At 43.5% G+C, this 18757-nt stretch overlaps 1 protein-coding gene across 2 annotated transcripts in view; it reads right to left on the bottom strand.

The window, feature by feature from the left end:
- Positions 1-16853, bottom strand: part of JAM2 (junctional adhesion molecule 2) — a 39835-nt gene extending 22982 nt beyond the window's left edge. Inside the window, exons 1-2 of one of the 2 annotated variants that reach the window (XM_068144464.1) lie at positions 16448-16850; positions 15922-16039 (exon numbers count right to left, since the gene is read on the bottom strand). Coding sequence is in view for 1 of the 2 variants with exons in the window: in XM_068144462.1 (XP_068000563.1) it covers positions 16448-16502 (55 nt within the window). In the remaining variant the exon portion in view is untranslated. Of the gene's footprint in view, positions 1-15921; positions 16040-16447 lie in introns of both variants that reach the window. The other variant, XM_068144462.1, reaches the window with a different exon arrangement.
- Between the last annotated feature and the right edge of the window lie 1904 nt (positions 16854-18757).

Raw genomic sequence — 18757 nt, 5'->3', positions numbered from 1 at the left:
CTCATTCCAGCAAGTCAACCTCCTTCCTAAACTGAGGGGCCCAGAACTGGACACAGTACTCAAGGTGTGGCCTAACCAGTGCAGTGTACAGGGGCAGAATGACCTCCCTGCTCCTGCTGGCCACACTGTTCTTGATGCAGGCCAGGATGCCATTGGCCCTCCTGGCTGCCTGGGCACACTGCAGGCTCATGTTCATCCTACCATCAACCATCACCCCCAAGTCCCTCTCTGCCTGGCTGCTCCCCAGCCACTCTGACCCCAGCCTGTAGCACTGCATGGGGTTGTTGTGGCCAATGTGCAGAACCCGGCACTTGGATGTGTTCAATCTCCTGCCGTTGGACTCTGCCCATCTGTCCAGCCTGTCGAGGTCTCTCTTATGTCTTGGTCCTGACTCTGGAATGACAGACACAGCAGAAGCAGGCTTTTAGATATTCAGAAAGTTCAGAGATAAGGGACTGCAGGAATAAAAGCTCACTGGCAGAGCAGCACAATGTTAAGTTCTAAGTTGTAGGTGCTGCCTCTTCCACAAGGAGATTCATTAATAATTTCATGAAAAGCCTCTTGCAAGGAACAGCAATTTGTGTGCATAGACACCTGCTAGCTATCCCTTCTCTCCTTTTGTACAAGCCCTTTCCTAACTCCTGACATTTCTTTTTTTTTTTTTCTTCATGGAGAAATGCATTCAGCTTTTGGAGCAATGGAAGAGTGGGGGTGGTGGAAAAAAACCAGCTCAATTCAATATTTGGTTTGGCTTCTCTTTTGAAAGAGCAGCTATTACAGAACGATGCAGCGGAGTCTCTGCCACGCACAAAACTGACCTTCCTTCAACCCCCAGTGAAACCAAAATACTCCCTAAACCCAAAAGGCATTTTTCCACCCTTATAGCCTAGGCTTAGAGCCATGCACAATGGAGCTATCCACTACTCTGCTTGCTCTTCAGAGCAGAGCTACATATTTGAAGCTGATAACAAGGCCAGCATCCAGACGGTAGGTCAGTTAGATATATTACACACATGTAACAGGTCTTGCTGGGAAGGCAACAGGTACTCTCTTCACCTTTTGTGTTTGGAGGTTTTTTGGATTTAGTTTGTTTGTTTGTTGTTATTTTTGTGTTGTTGTTCATTTGTGGGTTTTTGTTGTGGTTTTGTTTATTTTTAGTTCTGGGCCCCTCAGTTTAAGAAGGACATCAAGACACTTGAACGTGTCCAGAGAAGGGCAATGAGGCTGGGGAGAGGCCCTGAGCACAAGCCTGTGAGGAGAGGCTGAGGGAGCTGGGGTTGTTTAGCCTGGAGAAGAAGAGGCTCAGGGGAGACCTTATTGCTGTCTACAACTACCTGAAGGGAGGTTGTAGCCAGGAGGGGATTGGTCTCTTCTCTCAAGCAACCAGCACCAGAACAAGAGGACACAGTCTCAAGCTGTATCAGGGGAAGTTTAGGCTCGAGGTGAGGAGGAAGTTCTTCATGGAGAGAGTCAACTGGCCATTGGAATGTGCTGCCCAGGGAGGTGGTGGAGTCACCATCCCTGGAGGTGTTCAAGAGGGGATTGGATGTGGCACTTGGTGCCATGGTCTAGTCATGGGGTCTGTGGTGACAGGTTGGACTTGATGATCTTTGAGGTCTCTTCCAACCTTGGTGATTCTGTGATTAAAAGGTCTCAAATGGTGAGCAAAAGCAGCTGAGCTGTGGGTTTTTTTTAACTAATTATTTAAAAAAAATAAAATAATTTACAATTATCTACAGGTACCCAAGTATGACAAAGCAGTCAAGTTTTAAAGTATCCTGCCAGCAGGTCTTCTATAGCAACTAAGCAAGGTGTTCAAATATCTCCAAACTTAAACACACAAACAAAGGGCAGGTAGTATGGAGATTTCTTTTGGGGGGAAAAAAAAGTAAATTAATGAAATTCCCAAAGCTTAGGCTGAAGTGGCAGAGTTTATATAGCCAAGCTGCTCAAGGTCTAATAATTTTTCCTGGATTTACTACTTACTACATATACAGAGACCTACAGCCTAGTGCAAAACCCCACTACTTTTTTTAGTTGTAGCATAAAACTAATCCTTCACCCTCATCTCTGCCTTTGTAATGGAAATCACAAGAGAAACAGAATGCAGAAGTGCACTTTTATCCATCCAGGACTTATTTAAACAGGGGAAGAGAAGCTTTGCCAGAAAGTGACTAAGAGTTGGACCTCTACCTGTATTAAAAGCTTGTATTGGAAGATCTGAGGAACTCTCACAGGGGAAAGAAAGTTCTTGTGTTAAATGCCTCAACTGTAGAGGAGATTAGCAAACTTAACAATGAGTTAATCCTCATCTTTGTGTGTACTGTTTAGTGCAATCTGGAAGGCTAGCACAGCAGCTGATGATGTCTTTATTCCTAACTCCCAAATTAAACAAAAAAAAGTCTTGAAAGTATGAGTTTTCAGAGACACTTATCCAAAGTTTTCAGTATTAGTCCTAAGAGTTTAAAATCATGTTGATGATTCATTTCATAGTACAGCCCCAAGGACAGCTGACCCTGGAAACTTCACAAAACTGGAAGTGCTTGTAGAGGAGAAAGTAGGAAATAAAAACTAAGTGGCATGGGACAAGAAAGGAAGAGATTTAGGTCAGCCTTTCTGAAGAAACTGAACACCGAAGCACAACAATTCCAAATAAACTGAATAGCTTCCTAAGTGCTTTCAGCAGTCCCAACCCTGAAGGATTTATGCACAGCATGGTGTGAGAAATTCAGGGGTGGGGGTGGGGATTACAATTAATTTTAACATAACTATCAACATGTAAATTTTTCAATTTCCTTCAAAGTTTCAGGATTTTTTTTTTGTTCTCTTTTTTTCCACCTACAGAGAAGAGAGAACAGTTTGAAATCACAGCTTGCAAAGGTTCAATGCAGTGTGGAGCTTAGTTTAACAGAGAGACAATCCAGAAAGCATATGCTGCTATTAATCAAATAAATATTTATAGCTCACACTTCTACAACACTCAAAACTCTGCTACTCTTCTTGTCTCCATGGCAATTCAGAGGGAGCTTCTGAAAACAGAGGATGGGGTTTTAAACTACTCCAGTTCTCAAAAAAAAAAAGCACAGCCTATTTTCCATCCCTCTGCAGTTGGTTTCCACAGCAACTCAGCAGCAGCTCAAAGGCAGCTTGCAAAGGCAGTGCAAGCCTATGGCTGCTTCAGCTGTTCCTTATTTTAAGATGCATCAGGATGCTGACAACTTTTGTCTAGTAGCATCACATTTCAAAAGACCATGAGAATAGGCTATGAAAGCAGAAGCCCAGTGCCACTGCTGTCCCGCCCACCTCATAGCACTACAGCAGCGATGTGAAGAAACAGATTTCCAGTTACATCACTAAGTATAACGATTCAGCAAAACATTTGCATGTCAAAACACCTGGAGAAACTGCTGTAGCATAATTGTTAAACTGTATAGAGCAAAGTTAGATACCCAGTGCAAATTGGCACGTTCCTCTGAAGTCAGTAGGACTAGACTGATTTACAACAACTGTAAAATCAGCTCTGAAACACACCAGTTAGGAAACTGGGGGGAAAAGACCCATGCACACACTCAAACCCATGCCCAAACAAACCAACAAAAACACCCCTCTCCAAAACCCACACAACCATTCTGGCCCACAATTGCCATGAGCTCTGAAATGTTCTACAACATTTAGTTGACTTTTGCTGGAATTGCTGAGCAATTGGAAGAGGATAAACATTTTCATCAAGTCATGCCTACCCATACACACATTACTTGCCTGCAAAAAAACAATTTATCTTCCAGCTGTGCCAAGCAACATTAGTTACAATTCCAGTAAACATCACACAAAACTGGAGTCCCTGCTCATTCAGAACCAGGGAAACCATTGAAACTTCCTCACTACAGAATCATGTTTCCAGATGCCAGGAGGAACATTAAGATGTTACAATTTTACATCTTTATAGGTAAACACACTGTTACAGGGTAGGAATGTGTCTTCCCCTAGTTTTATTCATTTAAGCTGGAGCCAAATTTCCTGGGCATTCCCAAGTCTCTTCTCAAATTTATAGCAGTTTTCCCCCAGTAGGTCTTCTTAAACCACTTTTTGATTAATCTGAACATCTCTACAAAGCCCTTTCACTGTACAGGATGAGTATGTACAACTGTGCACTCAGTTTTGACTCCTAAATGTATAGGAGGAGCTAACTAACCAGAACTGTGCATTGCAAACAGATCCTAAGTAGCAGATATGACAGGTAATGTGAATAACCACATTCAAATATCTCATTTTCAGCAAAGTGTAGCCATCAATGCCAAGCCAGCAAAGCCAAGTTTATGTCCTCCATTCAGAGGAAATTAATCTGAAATACACTCATTCTCTTTAAAATAAATGTTCACTTTGAAGCAAATACTGATCTAGATTATACTTCCATACTAATGTGTAATGGATGTTAGAATAACTCCGTGTGGTGAGTTTTTAAAGGCTTTACATAGTTGTTTTTTTTCCCCCTCTCAATTTTTACGGGCTTTAGGACATACTCATATCATGACTTCATTCCAGCTAGTGTGTTCTTTAAACCCCCCCAAAGTCAGAGTCTGTCCAGAAACAGTGGGATGCTCTTTAAATGTAATACTCAGCAAGAGCCTTGTGCAAAGCTTTGTGAGTTTGGGATATTTGAGATGTTTCCAGTACCCAGGGGTGGTGGCAGTTTCTTCACTTGGGCAAGTATCACTTGAACCATGAATTTTAGGACTGCATCCTGTTAGTGATAAACAGAACTGAACACAGCTTTTAAAAAGTTGTTTCCTCCTTTCTACAGACCAGATTCTTTGCTAATACAAGCTGGGAACATGATGACCACTTCTCTCCTGGCCAAGAGAATTTGGTGAACTCTTCCTAATAATCCAAATGCAATTGCCAAATTAGCTCATCCCATTTTTGTTCACACATGATCTCTTACGCTGCCAAGTTTACTCAATAGCCTCTTCCTGCCAGAAGAATCTAACAGTCACCTTTGATGACTATTACTTCAAATCAGCATCATAGTTTACCATCCAAATGCATATCTTTAGCCTTAATTTTATAGGCTTTTAATAGATAATTTAGTTCTTTAATATCAGTTTTTATAGAAGCCCTTTTAAGCACATTTGAACAGGACTGAAGCTGCTCCTTCAATTCAATTAAGGTTAATGCATATCAAGAGAAGCAAGAGTAAAGAGCAGATATTTTCTTCCAGGAGGAGGGTGATTAGAAGAAATCCTCCGGAAGGTAGAGCTAGGAACAATAGGTCACAGTATAATAGGTGCCAAGTTTTCCTTAAAGGGGATGAAGAGGATAAAAAGCAGAAAACAAAACAGAAAAAGTACAAAACCCCCAAACAAACAAAAATTAAACCCCACTATAGACTTCACTGCATTAAAAGCTACAACAGCAAAACAACATATGGGCATTCATATGAGAAAACCCTGTAAGAACAACACTGGAAAGTTACACAGGAAATAGGAGTAGAAATAATAGAGCAACTGTGCTTTATTTATTTTTAAATCAAGTATAAATATTAACTTGGTTATCATCACAGCTTTTCAACAGGAGAGATGTGTGAGGAGTCACATCCTCAAGGATATTTGGGTAAGGTTTGCCAGTGAAACACTCTGCTGCTTTGTGTCAGAAGAAGGGAGAGCTCAGTACGTGAGCTAACGTTCACAACTCACTGGTTTGCTGCTTCATGTAATAGGATTTGATGATCTTGTCTGCAGGTACTTAAACTGAGGAGGTACCAGCTGTTTCACTCTCACAAAAATGAAACAAACAAACAAACAAAACCCCAAATGAAACAAAAACAACCAACCAACCAAAAAAGGATGACAAAAAAATGTGATGCTGCAAAACTACCAGAGGAGAATAAAAATTCCTGAAGACAGACTAATTTGTAGACAATTTTGTCAGAATTACATAATTAATCCAGTCACAGCTGAGAGACAGAAACAGCACATGCAACATGTACAGCTGGGATTTTTATTTCTTTTTTTAATTAAAGCAAATAGATTTTGTTTCTTTAACATCACTTTTTAGAGTAAACAAATACTAGACTATCAGATCAAGGATTCAACCTCCTGGGTCACTACCTCGCCAAGCACAGCTTAGCACTGATAATGAAGATGGCTGTATCCTGAATAATCTACAGCACAAATACATAGAATACATAGAACAAACCAGGTTGGAAGAGACCTTCAAGATCATCGTGTCCAATCCATCAACCAATCCAACCCACCTAAACAACTAAACCATGGCACCAAGCACCCCATTAAGTCTCCTCCTGAACACCTCCAATGATGGTGACTCCACCACCTCCCCAGGCAGCCCATTCCAATGGGCAATCACTCTCTCTGTATAGAACTTCTTCTTAACATCCAACCTAAACCTCCCCTGGTGCAGCCTGAGACTGTGTCCTCTTGTTCTGGAGCTGGCTGCCTGGCAGAAGAGACCAACCTCTGCCTGTCTACAACCTCTCTTCAGGTAGTTGTAGAGAGTAATAAGGTCACCCCTGAGTCTCCTCCAGTCTAAGCAACCCCAGCTCCCTCAGTCTTTCCTCATAGGGCTTGTGTTCCAAACCCCTCACCAACTTTGTTGCTCTTCTCTGGACTCATTCCAGCAAGTCAACATCCTTCCTAAACTGAGGGGCCCAGAACTGGACACAATGAGGCAGAATATCATAAAGAAACATATTACCTTTCTAGAATACTTGTTAAGAGTCAATAGAGCAACACATTTCATGAAACCACATCTCCCAGACAGGCATAAATGCTAAACTACTGCTCTGCCATCTGCTTTCCCTATTTATGCCAGTATTCCTTGTATAACCAACTGTTCATGAGACACTGATGCTCTAGAAACCTTCGTGTCACTATTGCTGCTGAAATTTCTTTTAGAAGTAAGACTAAATAATACCACTTTAAAAGTGGTTGTTCTCCTTCAACTCAGGTCAATTAATTTTGGTTTAAGGATCTTTTTCTGAGAAAGATAAGTGAAGAACAGGCCAAGGACTATGCTGGAAAACTGACTATACAGGCAGATGCACATCAGCATAAGCACTGTGATCACATAGAAGCCTTACACAAAATAAATGTTCAGCTCTAAATTCACAGACCATATTAAGATGAGACTCTGGGCACATTTACATATTTATTGCCACTGTTGGTGCAGGGCTGAGCTTCTTGCAATGAGCCTGAAAGGTACAAAGCTTACATCAGCAGAGCTATGAGTGGTCAACAAATCAAGAAAGGGAACAAGATGGCTTGTTGAATAATAGATTGCTACCAGCATTTCTCTTCTAGAAGAAGAGCTTATCACCAACTAAGTAAAAGTTCTGCTGAAAATGCCTGTGTAAAATAAGCCCATAATCTTTTACAGTTTGTATCTACAAGTATCAGGTATTGTTTCAGGATAGAGAAGGAACAGGTTCCTCATGAGAAAATATTAAAGTCTGCACTTCAGACCTTATAGTTTCATAGTTTCATAGTTTCATTCAGGGTTGGAAGGGACCACAAGGATCATCTAGTTCCAACCCCCCTGCCATGGGCAGGGACACCCCACACTAGATCAGGCTGGACAGAGCCTCATCCAGCCTGCTCTTAAACACCCCCAGGGACGGGGCCTCGACCACCTCCCTGGACAACCCATTCCAGGGTCTCACCACTCTCATGGTGAAGAACCTCCTCCTCACATCTAGCCTGAATCTCCCCACCTCCAGCTTCATTCCATTCCCCCTAGTCCTATCACTACCTGAGATCCTGAGAAGTCCTTCCCCAGCCTTCCTGTAGGCCCCCTTCAGATACTGGAAGGCCACAATTAGGTCACCTCGGAGCCTTCTCTTCTCCAGACTGAACAGCCCCAACTCCTTCAGTCTGTCCTCACAGGAGAGGTGCTCCAGCCCTCTGATCATCCCTGTGGCCCTTCTCTGGACACGTTCCGGCACCTCCACATCCCTCTTGTAATAGGGGCTCCAGAACTGGAGGCAGTACTCCAGGTGGGGTCTCACCAGGGCTGAGTAGAGGGGGAGGATCACCTCCCTCGACCTGCTAGCCACACTTCTCCTGATGCAGCCCAGGATCTGATTGGCTTTGCGGGCTGCAAGTGCACATTGAGAGCTCATGTTGAGCTTTTTGTCCACCAGCACCCCCAAGTCTCTCCCCTCAGGGCTACTTTCCAGCCAGTCAATGCCCAGCCTGTATTTGTGCCTGGGATTGCCTCGACCCAGATGCAGGACCCTGCACTTGCTCTTATTGAACTTCATGAGGTTGGCTTGTGCCCACCTCTCCAGCCTGTCAAGGTCCCTCTGGATGGCCTCCCTTCCCTCCAGCGTGTCTGCTGCACCACACAGCTTGGTGTCATCAGCAAACTTGCTGAGGGTGCACTCAATGCCACTGTCCATGGCACCCACGAAGATGTTGAATAAGAAAGGTCCCAGGACTGATCCCTGAGGGACTCCGCTTGTAACTTCACATAACTCTTCACAGGCAAGTCTTCACATAACTTCTAGTTAAACAGTCAGAGTTCTTAGCTAAGGCTCTTGCCACATTTAGCCACAGGAGCTTCCTTGGGTACTACCTGTCCACCAAATACACATTTTTCATCCCAAGGCAGAGGCAGCTGAAGAATACAGACTGTTTACCCTCAAGTCACCACAACCGACAGTCTAAAATAATCAGATTTCATACCACATTTTTATGTGCAAGCTTTCAGCTCCATGGAGTTATAGGTGATTCAAATGAAGCATATTGATGCAGGATTGTAGTCTTAACAGCACAATGGTGCAGTAGGCAATTTTTCAAGTTTTTAGGTGATTAGTATCATCCCCCAAAACTGAAGGTAAAAAGGTAAGGAAAAAAAACCCCACCACTGCACAGCTCTGATGTTCTGCAGAAGACATTAAGTTTTCTTTAACTCAAGAAAAATAGTCTTTACCTGAAAGTCTGCCCATGCTCCTCTTCTTTCTCTGTTTACATGATTTTCAAAGGCTTTGAATAAACTCTAAATAAGTTTAAATACTTATAAAGAGACATCATACTTCTCTCACAAAAACTCAGTGCATTCTCCCAATAACTATGTTAAAAAGCCATTACACTTTGGCAACTGGGCCAAACCTTTGTAGCACTTTCCCCCCCTCTTTTTGCCCCCATAAGAAAGGGGAACAACAGTATGAACAATGCTGGAAAATGAACAGCAGCTGTGTGTAGATTGTTACAGTCCTGGAGGCTCAGCTAAAGATACAACTGGAACATGAATGAATTAAGAGTTTGCAGTAACAGGGGAAAAATAGAGCTGAAAATTTTTTAGTGCCTCTACATATGGTGCTGATTCCCTGTTGATAAACAGCTTCCCCAGGTGACTTTTATCCCCTAGCACATTATTTATTGAAAAGCTCTGAAGATAAGTGCTGCAAGTTCTGGAAAAATCCCCAAGTCATCACTTCAGCAAGACTTAAACTGAACACAGGAGAAGAATTACATTTACTTTTAATGTCTAATATATTTCAGAAGAGTTCTGTATAATTTGATTCAAATAGCACTAGCTGGTGCCCAGGATGTAGGTCTTATTTAGAAAAGGGGGAAAATGGAATTTTGTGAGCATTTCTTAGAATGTATGGCAAGTATGAAAACTGTAAGAGTAATGCAGCCCAAAGGGCTGCTTCTTGATGTCTAAGCCTACTTCCGCTGGGGATGTTGCTCTCAGTTCTATCTTCTCTCCCAGACACCCAACTGTGATGCTACCAGTAAATTTGGAGTGTCAATGTTTGCTTTACTAGTCACTCCAATACCACAACAGCATCAATCCTAGAAATTTTATGAGCCCTTACTAGCATCTGAGTGTTCCAACCCTCCCTCTCTTTTACATTTTCAGCTGTTGTATTGCTCTATTCCACTACTGAAATATTTGTTTTCCTTTCAGGAGCCTCTCAAATGATTCTGACATTCTTGTGTATCACATTATGTGTGACAGTCAGTGAATCGCATTACACCAGGAAGGCTCATTGTGGTGGTGAAGAGAAGGCAACAGGGGCATTCATTTCAAGTTAGAAACAATACTCAAATGCTGACCAAAAAAAAACCACCAACCCAAAACCACAAAACCCCAAAACCAAAACGCCACTACACTCATCTTTCACATAACAGTATTCACTGACATTTAAACAGAAAGTTTCTCTGCCTTCTCAGAAGATCAAAACCTTTTCTGAACACTCTTCCAATATCTAAGTATTGCTGTTTATGATCTTTTAATTGGATTTTTTGGACATTAGAGGAAAAAGGAAGAAAAAAACCACACCACCAACCAACCAACATCAACAACCAGCCAAACAGATAAAAGCACAACACAAAACCCCACAAAAAACCCAACCCACCCAACACTGCCCAATAACCAAAATATCCCTAACACACCCATTCCCCACCTTTGAAGTAGAACCCTGTGAGGCTTGAGAGCATGCTCAACCTTTAAGAAGGTAATCCAAACAAAAGCTATGTAAATATATCTGTTCAAACTTCAGACCTCAAATCTGTTCAGACTGTAGGGTCTGTTCCTTCCAGCTCAAGTCTGACCATTTCTTACTTCTTTAACCTGCCAGGATCCTGTTGTAGCTATTTCAATGCAAGTTTGATATTTTTATCTCTTACTGAAAACTGCTATGAATTGAACTTGTAAAAAGCAAGCATTCAAAAAGCCTCATTATCAGATCTTTCTTTGAGAGAAACTGGATGCCTGCTTCAGTTCTTGTTAACCAGGAAGGGTCACAGACTTACTAGTGGTTCAACAACTACCACTGCTGTAATACTTTCTGTTGATCTGAAATGGTTATTTTCCCCTTCTTCCTTCTCCAAAAGCTCCTTCATTTCCCCATATGCATTAGAAACTGACAAGCAAACAGGACCAGATGTTCAGCTGTCAAGTTCACCTTCTGCCTGGTTTAAGAAATTTTATATAAGCACTTGAGTGCTCAATGATACACTGTGTGCATAGAGGTTACAAAATTCATTGGAGCCCTGCAGAAGAAAAGTGACTTTGGAAATACTACAGGTGAGCACAAGCGCTGGCAATGATCCAAACGCTCTTCTAGCCTCATCTGCTGTCTCATTCTTTGAAATACATATTCATTTCCCCCCAAACTCCAGCATTTAGATGAAGGAAACAAACCATTTGTCTTGATTACAAAACACCATAATATTTGCTTTAAGCTTCCTGTGGCAGATTTACAGTGCAATCATGCACAAGGCTTCAAGGCAGACACCACAGGCTTTTCTGCAGAAACATTTTATTAAAACTAATAGTGCTTCGAAAAAGTGCTTGGGATGGGAGAGGATATGTCAGAAAGTAGAGCTGTAACAAAGCTAGTGACACAAATTCTAGGGGGTGGGAAGGTCAGCTAGCTATAACGATATTAATTACTGGCAAATGAATTGCCTTTCAGCTTCTACATAACATTTTCCTCACTTTCTGTTAATGTGCTCACCTCCCTGTAAATTAGGCACTAAACTAGAAGTAAGAACTTGCAGCCATCTATTTTCCAACTTACATGCAATACTGCTACAAAAGTGTTTGCCATGGAGGGAAAAAGCCAACCAGGCAAACAAGGCAAAATAGCAATGATATTATTTGGTTGTATACATCCACAGGAACACTATTTAAAGCAATTTTTTCTTTGATATTTTTATATAGCTTTAAGGGAACCTTAATTTAGCCATTCTATCTGGCCCTGGCAAATAGTCTGCAATGGCAAATACAAGTATCTACCTTGTGCTTCAATTGTATTTGATACCCAGGATATTTATTTCGTGATCTGGATATTTCTGGCTGTGTGAACATTAATAATCTTCCTTTATGTAAGCATTTACACTGGAGTCACCTCTAGCACTGCTAAGAGAAAGTTTGACACTAAGTCTTGCTTTGAGAAACGTATTCCCAAAAGGAATTGCCATCTGCAGGGAACCGATGATAAACAGGCTGCTTCAGAAGTGCTCCAAAGAAAAGATGACATTTACAGTGTTGATGAACTCTAAGTAGACCATATCAGATATAAACTTTAAAATCTCAGTTTCAGAACTCAATTGCTAGTTGCTCCTGCCCTCCAAAAGCATTGACAACCTAAACCTACACCCCCCACACCTCAAAAAGGGAAGCTTGCTTACTGCTGCGGCAGAAGATTCACATGCATGTGCCTGCCTGTCTTCAGTGAAGAAATATCACTACTATTTCCTCATGAAATTATGAGAAAATAGGATGTTTTAAAATCTAAATTGCACAAGATTCTCCCATACTTCAGAGGAATTCTCTCTTGTGACCACCAGCATTTGGGAAGAAGCTTAAACACTTGGAGCACACCTTGAGGAAGGGTAAAAGTCTTCTCTAACATTGTTAGCTCCCTTCTTTAAAAACAGGTCTGCGCACACCCCCAATAACATTTGGGGTTAGTCAGTGGATGCAGACAAGTTTGGCAGCTCTAGGTTGTGAAAGAAGACCCCATGGACTGTTAAATCAGTCAACTGAAGAGAAAAGGTGAAGTCAAAGTTCAACCACCTGCCAAGTTTTTATCTAATAATTTATGTCATCTTCGGCCAGCTTCTGCAGCAGAACCTGGCAGCTACTATGCTGCTGCCAAAGCAGCAGTAGGAAATATAGATATAATACAGGAAACAATTGCAAAAATATCTTGAGGGTAATTCAGTTAAATAACCAATGAGAAGACCTCATCCAGGCTCAATTGGATCTGCTAATCACAGTGCTAGTTTCAACCCTCATTATTAATGCCAGATGCCGTTTTGTATTCACAATTACCAGAAATGCATGTTCTATGACATGAACAAAGAGTGGTTGCATCATTAAAGCTCAGAAAACAGAACTTCAGAAGCTGTACAACAACAAAACCAAGTCTTCTATTTGCATACCTCCACTTTAAACAAAAGATGACAAGAGGAATTGTGATTTTCTTTGTGTGTGACATTTCCAGGTACACCTCCTGTCTCCTTTATGCAGTGAGGAAAGAGAAGCACCTTCATTTTTGTTTCTTTTGTTCATCCAATGGCAGGCTGTGAGGCCCATAACCTAAACTAAGGATACTGCAGGGCTGCTGGAGAGAGAAGATAGACAAAGCCCTTACTGCAGAACAGTTCTGCTTCTGGCTGAGGCCTTTCAGAAATAGCCCCTTCCAAGTAGTGTGCTTAGGTTTAAGGTGACTTGCTCAAATGCAGCAAAGGCCATAATTCCTGAGAGACATGCCAATAACTCACAAAGTTTCTTCTGAGCCCTGAGGATCTAACCAAGAGGGTGAAACTGTGAAGGTTATAACATAAGCTAGAGAGAGAATCATATCCCCCTTCTAAAGACAGGAAGGTCTTCCAACTAAGTCCTCAATTTGAAGACACTTAAGAAGCATTTGGGTATCTTGTGCAATGTTGCAGTCATAAAAAGTTCAACTGAACATTACAAATAACCACTGCTTTTCTGTAGCTAATTTTCAATTGTTTATTTGAGAAGTTCACTCTGAACTTACAGCCAGTGTTATGGTATCTAAGAGTCTGCGCAGGTCTGTAGACCACTAACAGTTTGTAGCAAAGAAATACTGCTTCTCAACTAAAACAGTAAGAGAAGGAACCTTCCTTTGATGTCTTCCCCACCACACTTCCACTCCAAAAAATGGGTAGTCTGATTTATAGTACCATGTTGTACAGCTGTTTCTAGAGAAATAAGCAGTCTTGCAGATTTGAGAAATCCCATCTCACCTGAACACAGACTCTAATCTAGAAATCAGAGTTAAGTCCCTACCAAGTTGATCCAGCAAACAAAGAGGGTTCAACAGAAGACTGGGGGTTGACAATATTCTCAGTTTTGAGTACATCAGTTGCACATCACATATAACTAAGAAAGCACAGTTTAAAAGCCTTCACTGTCACTTCCTACAGCAAATGTAGCCACTCATTGTGATCACTTGTTGGGCACACAGAAGACACAAGGCTTTTTTTGTCTAGAACCTGTATCTGGCTGAAAGACTCCTGAGGGTTTGCTTTAAAGCCAAAATTAAACAAATAAGCAAGCCTTCACCTTATTTACTGCTCAAACTACCCAGTGAGTTCCATCAAATGTTTATCTCAGACTGCTGTTTATTGACACGACATTGTCCTCACAGACACACTGTACTGGATTCATGTCCAGCAGCACCAGCTTAACTTCTAACGCATACTAAAGCAGGAGAAACCACACCTAGCAGCTTTGCAAAAGGCCAGTTTTTCAGTATGTGCTGCCTCCTCCAGAATAGCCACGATGAATAATGACAATAGTTTTTGAACATTCTGTTTTGTCAGAGCTCACAAGCCTTGCTCTGTGGCACCTTCTAAAACTTTCCAGAAAACATCACTTTCAGAAGCTCACGCTAACAGAGAATGATTTAAGACCTCAAATTCCTTCTCTTTCCCCTAAATTAAAGGTGAAAGAGAAGCTTTAACTCTGAGAAACCACTGTTTCTGCAGATTGTTATTATTTCTTACTAAGTTCTCACTGAAAAACAACCCAAACCTCATCAGCTTCAGCACTGTTCTTGAGCACGCTGATGTCCTGCGACCAACTTGTACAACTCCTAATCTCTGCAGCTCAACTGTGAAGCAAGTTCTCTAGATCTACTCCACAATATAAATGGTCACATGCTCCAGATATCAACCCTTATGCCCATTCCACACTATCTCCATGGCATGCTGGGCCTCTGTCCCATATAAGAGAACGCTCAAGTCGTATGTCTGACTCAGACGCCAGCGTTACTTAGTCTTATTGTTCATGTGAACATACACCAGCCACAGGAGCTGCAGGAGGCTCCGGATTGCCTGGATTTCTGCCTGGATTTCCTCTGGCTCACACAAACAATCAGCATTTGCACACCCATCTACAGTCACCCTCTTCATGTGACAACTTCTTTTCAGCACCTTGCTGGTAAACTTTCTCCCCACCTGGAGTTTCTTGGGAATTGGGACAAGAAGAGAAGAAGGAAGGAAAAAAAAACCAAAAGGGGGCAAGTTTGACAACAATGTAGGCACTAGACTTTGATCCACTGTACTGCTTCCAAGCTACCCTCTACTATTTCCTCACTGGTAAAAGCCAGCACTGCCAACAGACACAACTAACCAGAAAGCTGAGAAGCTTGAACACATGAAAACTCACCACAAAAAACCCTCATTTTGCTTGGCTATACAGATGTAATTAACAACAAATGAAGAAAAAAGATAATAATTATTTACTATATGAAAGTCTGTGTTAGCTGCTCATCTAACAGACCAAAATTTCTGTAAAGTCTCATATAGATGCACAGAGAGAGGAAAAGAACAACTACCACCAAAAGCCTAACAGACATGCATCACTTCAAGTTTCTTCTTGACAGGACTTACTACTCTCTAATAAAAAGGAGTTTCCACTCAGAAAAGTTTCTGTTTGGTGAGGAAGAATAAAAAGGATACTATAAATCACACCCAGCATCAGCATCGTGGATGTTTCAAATCCACAAGAGACTGAGAACCTGTCCCAGGCTGGTGCCAGGTTGTCACTCCATTGCAAGACACGTAACTCTTTTCAAATCATTATTTCTGCGTACAGCTTCTTTCCCTAAATTGGCAACAAGACACCAGAAGCACACAACGGGAGCACAGCCCATACTGTCAGGCCTGTATCTTAATCCACTGTTGCTGTACAGGTATGTGGCCCCACTGAACGTTTCTTTGTTTGGGGGTTTTGTGGTGTTATTTTTTTTTTTCCCTTATTTCCACGGGCCGCCTGGCTGGGGTAGCTTTTGCCAACTTATTTTAACATCCCCTCTATTTCGTTTTTAACATTAGACAGTAAGATCATAAGAACACTGGAAACATAAGCCTGTTCTGGAGCTGCAGCAGAAAACATATGCCCATCACTTGCTCGTTCAGCTTGTACAGGCCATCAGAAAGGCAACTTCGCAGCCCGCATCCTAAACTTGGCACCACGGCAGGAAGCTGCTGCCTTGCGCCGAAACAGGCCCGGCTGAAACAGGTTACATCTGTGTGGAGACGAGAGACACATGGAAATAATCAGCCCGCGTTCCCCGTCTTCACTTTCATTTCGCTGTTGTAGACGTGACTTGGCTTCTCTGTCTCAGGGTTGGGTTGGGGGGGGGGGAGGAGAATCGACATCCCGACCGACGCTGCCGTCCCCTCGCCTCGCATCACCCGGAGGCTCCCCGGCAGGCGCAGCGCCCGAGGCGGGCGCGGCAGGGCAGGGCCCGGGCGGTGGCTGGGAAGGGGTCGGGCCGGCCGAGCGTCCCGGTCCCAGCCTTCCCCCCTCGATATGCATTTTGGGGGGACCGTTCGTCCCGCGGCCGGGAACGCGGTGGCCGGAGCGCTCCCGACGGTAGCGGTACGCGGTGCCCCTCACTCCTGCCCCGCGGAGAAGGGACGCGGCCACTTACAGCTCAGGACGCCCAAGTAACCAAGGAGCAGCAGGCGGAGGCTGCGACTCGCCATCTTCCCGGGAACAGCGGCTCCTCGCCGGCGCCAGCGGCTAATAATCGCCGGGCGGCAACGGCGAGGCGTGAGGCGCGGTTTGGGCTGTGGGGGCGGCCCGGCTTCGCCTCGGCCCGGAGGAGCAGGGCGGTGCCTGCGGGCCGGGGGCGCCGCGCCGAGGAGGCAGCCGTGAAGCAGGTGCGACAGCCGGGGCACAATGCCCGAGACTGCTGGACTCCTTCTCCACGCCGGCAGAGCCTCCCCGAGCCGCTGCTGTCAGCCCGCTGCCGCCGCCCCAAAACTTTCAACGCGTGCGGAACCGCCCCGCGCCGGCTCCGAGCGCCGAGATCCGCGGCCGGCAGCGGGGCTGTGCCCCGGCCACCGCCCGCCCTTCCCTGGGGCGGCCCGGCTCAGGGCGGGGAGCCGTGACCGCCAGCAGCTCCGCTGCACCTCCGGGCGCACCGATCTCCTCCCCGACGCCTCATCCTCCTCCTTCTCCTCCTGCCCCTATTGCCCAGCCGTCGCAGGGCCCCCGCGCATCCCGGGGCTGTATCGTATCGCGTTCAGCAGCGCTTCCCTCCCGTTTAGTTACTAATTTTTAAACTCTGAAATCTTCATAAACTCTTGTTGCAACAGAAAAAAAAAAAAAAATAAAATCGCAAACACAAACTTTTTATTGCGTAAAGCTTAAACTTCTCATAGAAGTTAGTACACGACCCGAAGTCAAACCCACATGGGGTGTAAGTAGGACTGTTTAACTGGGTGAGATCATGAAACATAAACGCGGGGACTGCGGTTGCGGAGAGCGCGATGTGACGGTAAAGGCGCTCGTTAAAGCCTCAGGCTTGAAACAAAGTCACAGTGACTCCTTGTGCCCGTGCATCTGGACTGGGCAAAATCCCACCCGCCCTAGGCAGCATCCGTTAACCAGCAGATGGACTGCACGGTGACCTTCAAGTGATTTTTAATTAATAGTTTATACCAGTCTAGGAGATTCGCTATTAAATATACAGTGGCCTTCTACATTTATTAATGAAGGAAAATTACTCATTGTGACAGTTAATAGTGTATCTGAGTGGTTTCTAAAAGCATCATCTGGGACAAGAAAAGTGTCATTGGCATTTATGTTGTAATTGGAGAAGCAATGCTGGCTATTTTTTGTTAAACTGTAGGAAAAGGGGGAGAGAGAGTACTTATAAATAAAACTTCTAGCAGCTATTTCAATGGGGACCAAAAAAGGAGGATGCCATGATGCTTGTCATATCAAAATCTTCATAGCTTGTTTTTCACATGCAAAGACTTGTGTAGAATACAAATAATAGTTCTGTGGAAAAAAAGAGTGTATCTATCTATCTATCTATCTATCTATCTATATATATATATCTCCAGAATATATTACCTGTATAATGGTGACACACATTGTATGAATTCAAAGCTATTCCATAGGCAACAGAAAAGTTCTTTGTGTGGCCCAGCACATTGTCACTTTAAGCATACACAAACTCCCACTGATTTCAGCAGGACTGCTTTACTGTTTAGAGCCACGGGGATGGTGTTGACACAGCATTTAAATATATGTGAGGAGCCTGGTGGAAAAGGCATAGGGATGAGGAATGTTAAGAAATAGCAGTATGGACTTGAACTAGGCTACTGAAGTAATGTAATGAAAATGAATCTAGGGGAGAATGAGGAGATTAATCATGAGCAGAAGGTATCCCATTAGATGATAAGATGAAGTAGCCTAGTACAGTAGCCTTTCTACCACAGATCTAATTATCTAAATACATAGACTCACATACAGGGTTTCATTTGGATTTAAACAGCATGATTCTTATTTAGAATAAACCAAACCAGGTTGGAAGAGACCTTCAAGATCATTGCGTCCGACCCATCAACCAATCCAACCCACCCAAACAGCTAACCCATGGCACCAAGCACCCTATCCAGTCTCCTCCTGAACACCTCCAATGACGGCGACTCCACCACCTCCCTGGGCAGCCCATTCCAATGGGCAATCACTCTTTCTGTATAGAACTTCTTCCTAATATCCAACCTGAACCTCCCCTGGTGCAGCCTGAGACTGTGTCCTCTTGTTCTGGTACTGGGTGCCTGGGAGAAGAAACCATCATCCGCCTGTCTACAACCTCCCTTCAGGTAGTTGTAGAGAGTGATAAGGTCACCCCTGAGTCTCCTCCAGGCTGAGCAACCCCAGCTCCCTCTTTCCTCATAGGGCTTGTGTTCCAAACCCCTCACCAACTTTGTTGCTCTTCTCTGGA

Source organism: Melanerpes formicivorus, unplaced genomic scaffold, assembly GCF_026170545.1.
Source record: "Melanerpes formicivorus ecotype bairdi unplaced genomic scaffold, bMelFor1.0.p_v2 SCAF_11, whole genome shotgun sequence".
Classification (NCBI taxonomy): Eukaryota; Metazoa; Chordata; class Aves; order Piciformes; family Picidae; genus Melanerpes; species Melanerpes formicivorus.
This window is presented reverse-complemented; position numbering and strand designations above follow the sequence as displayed.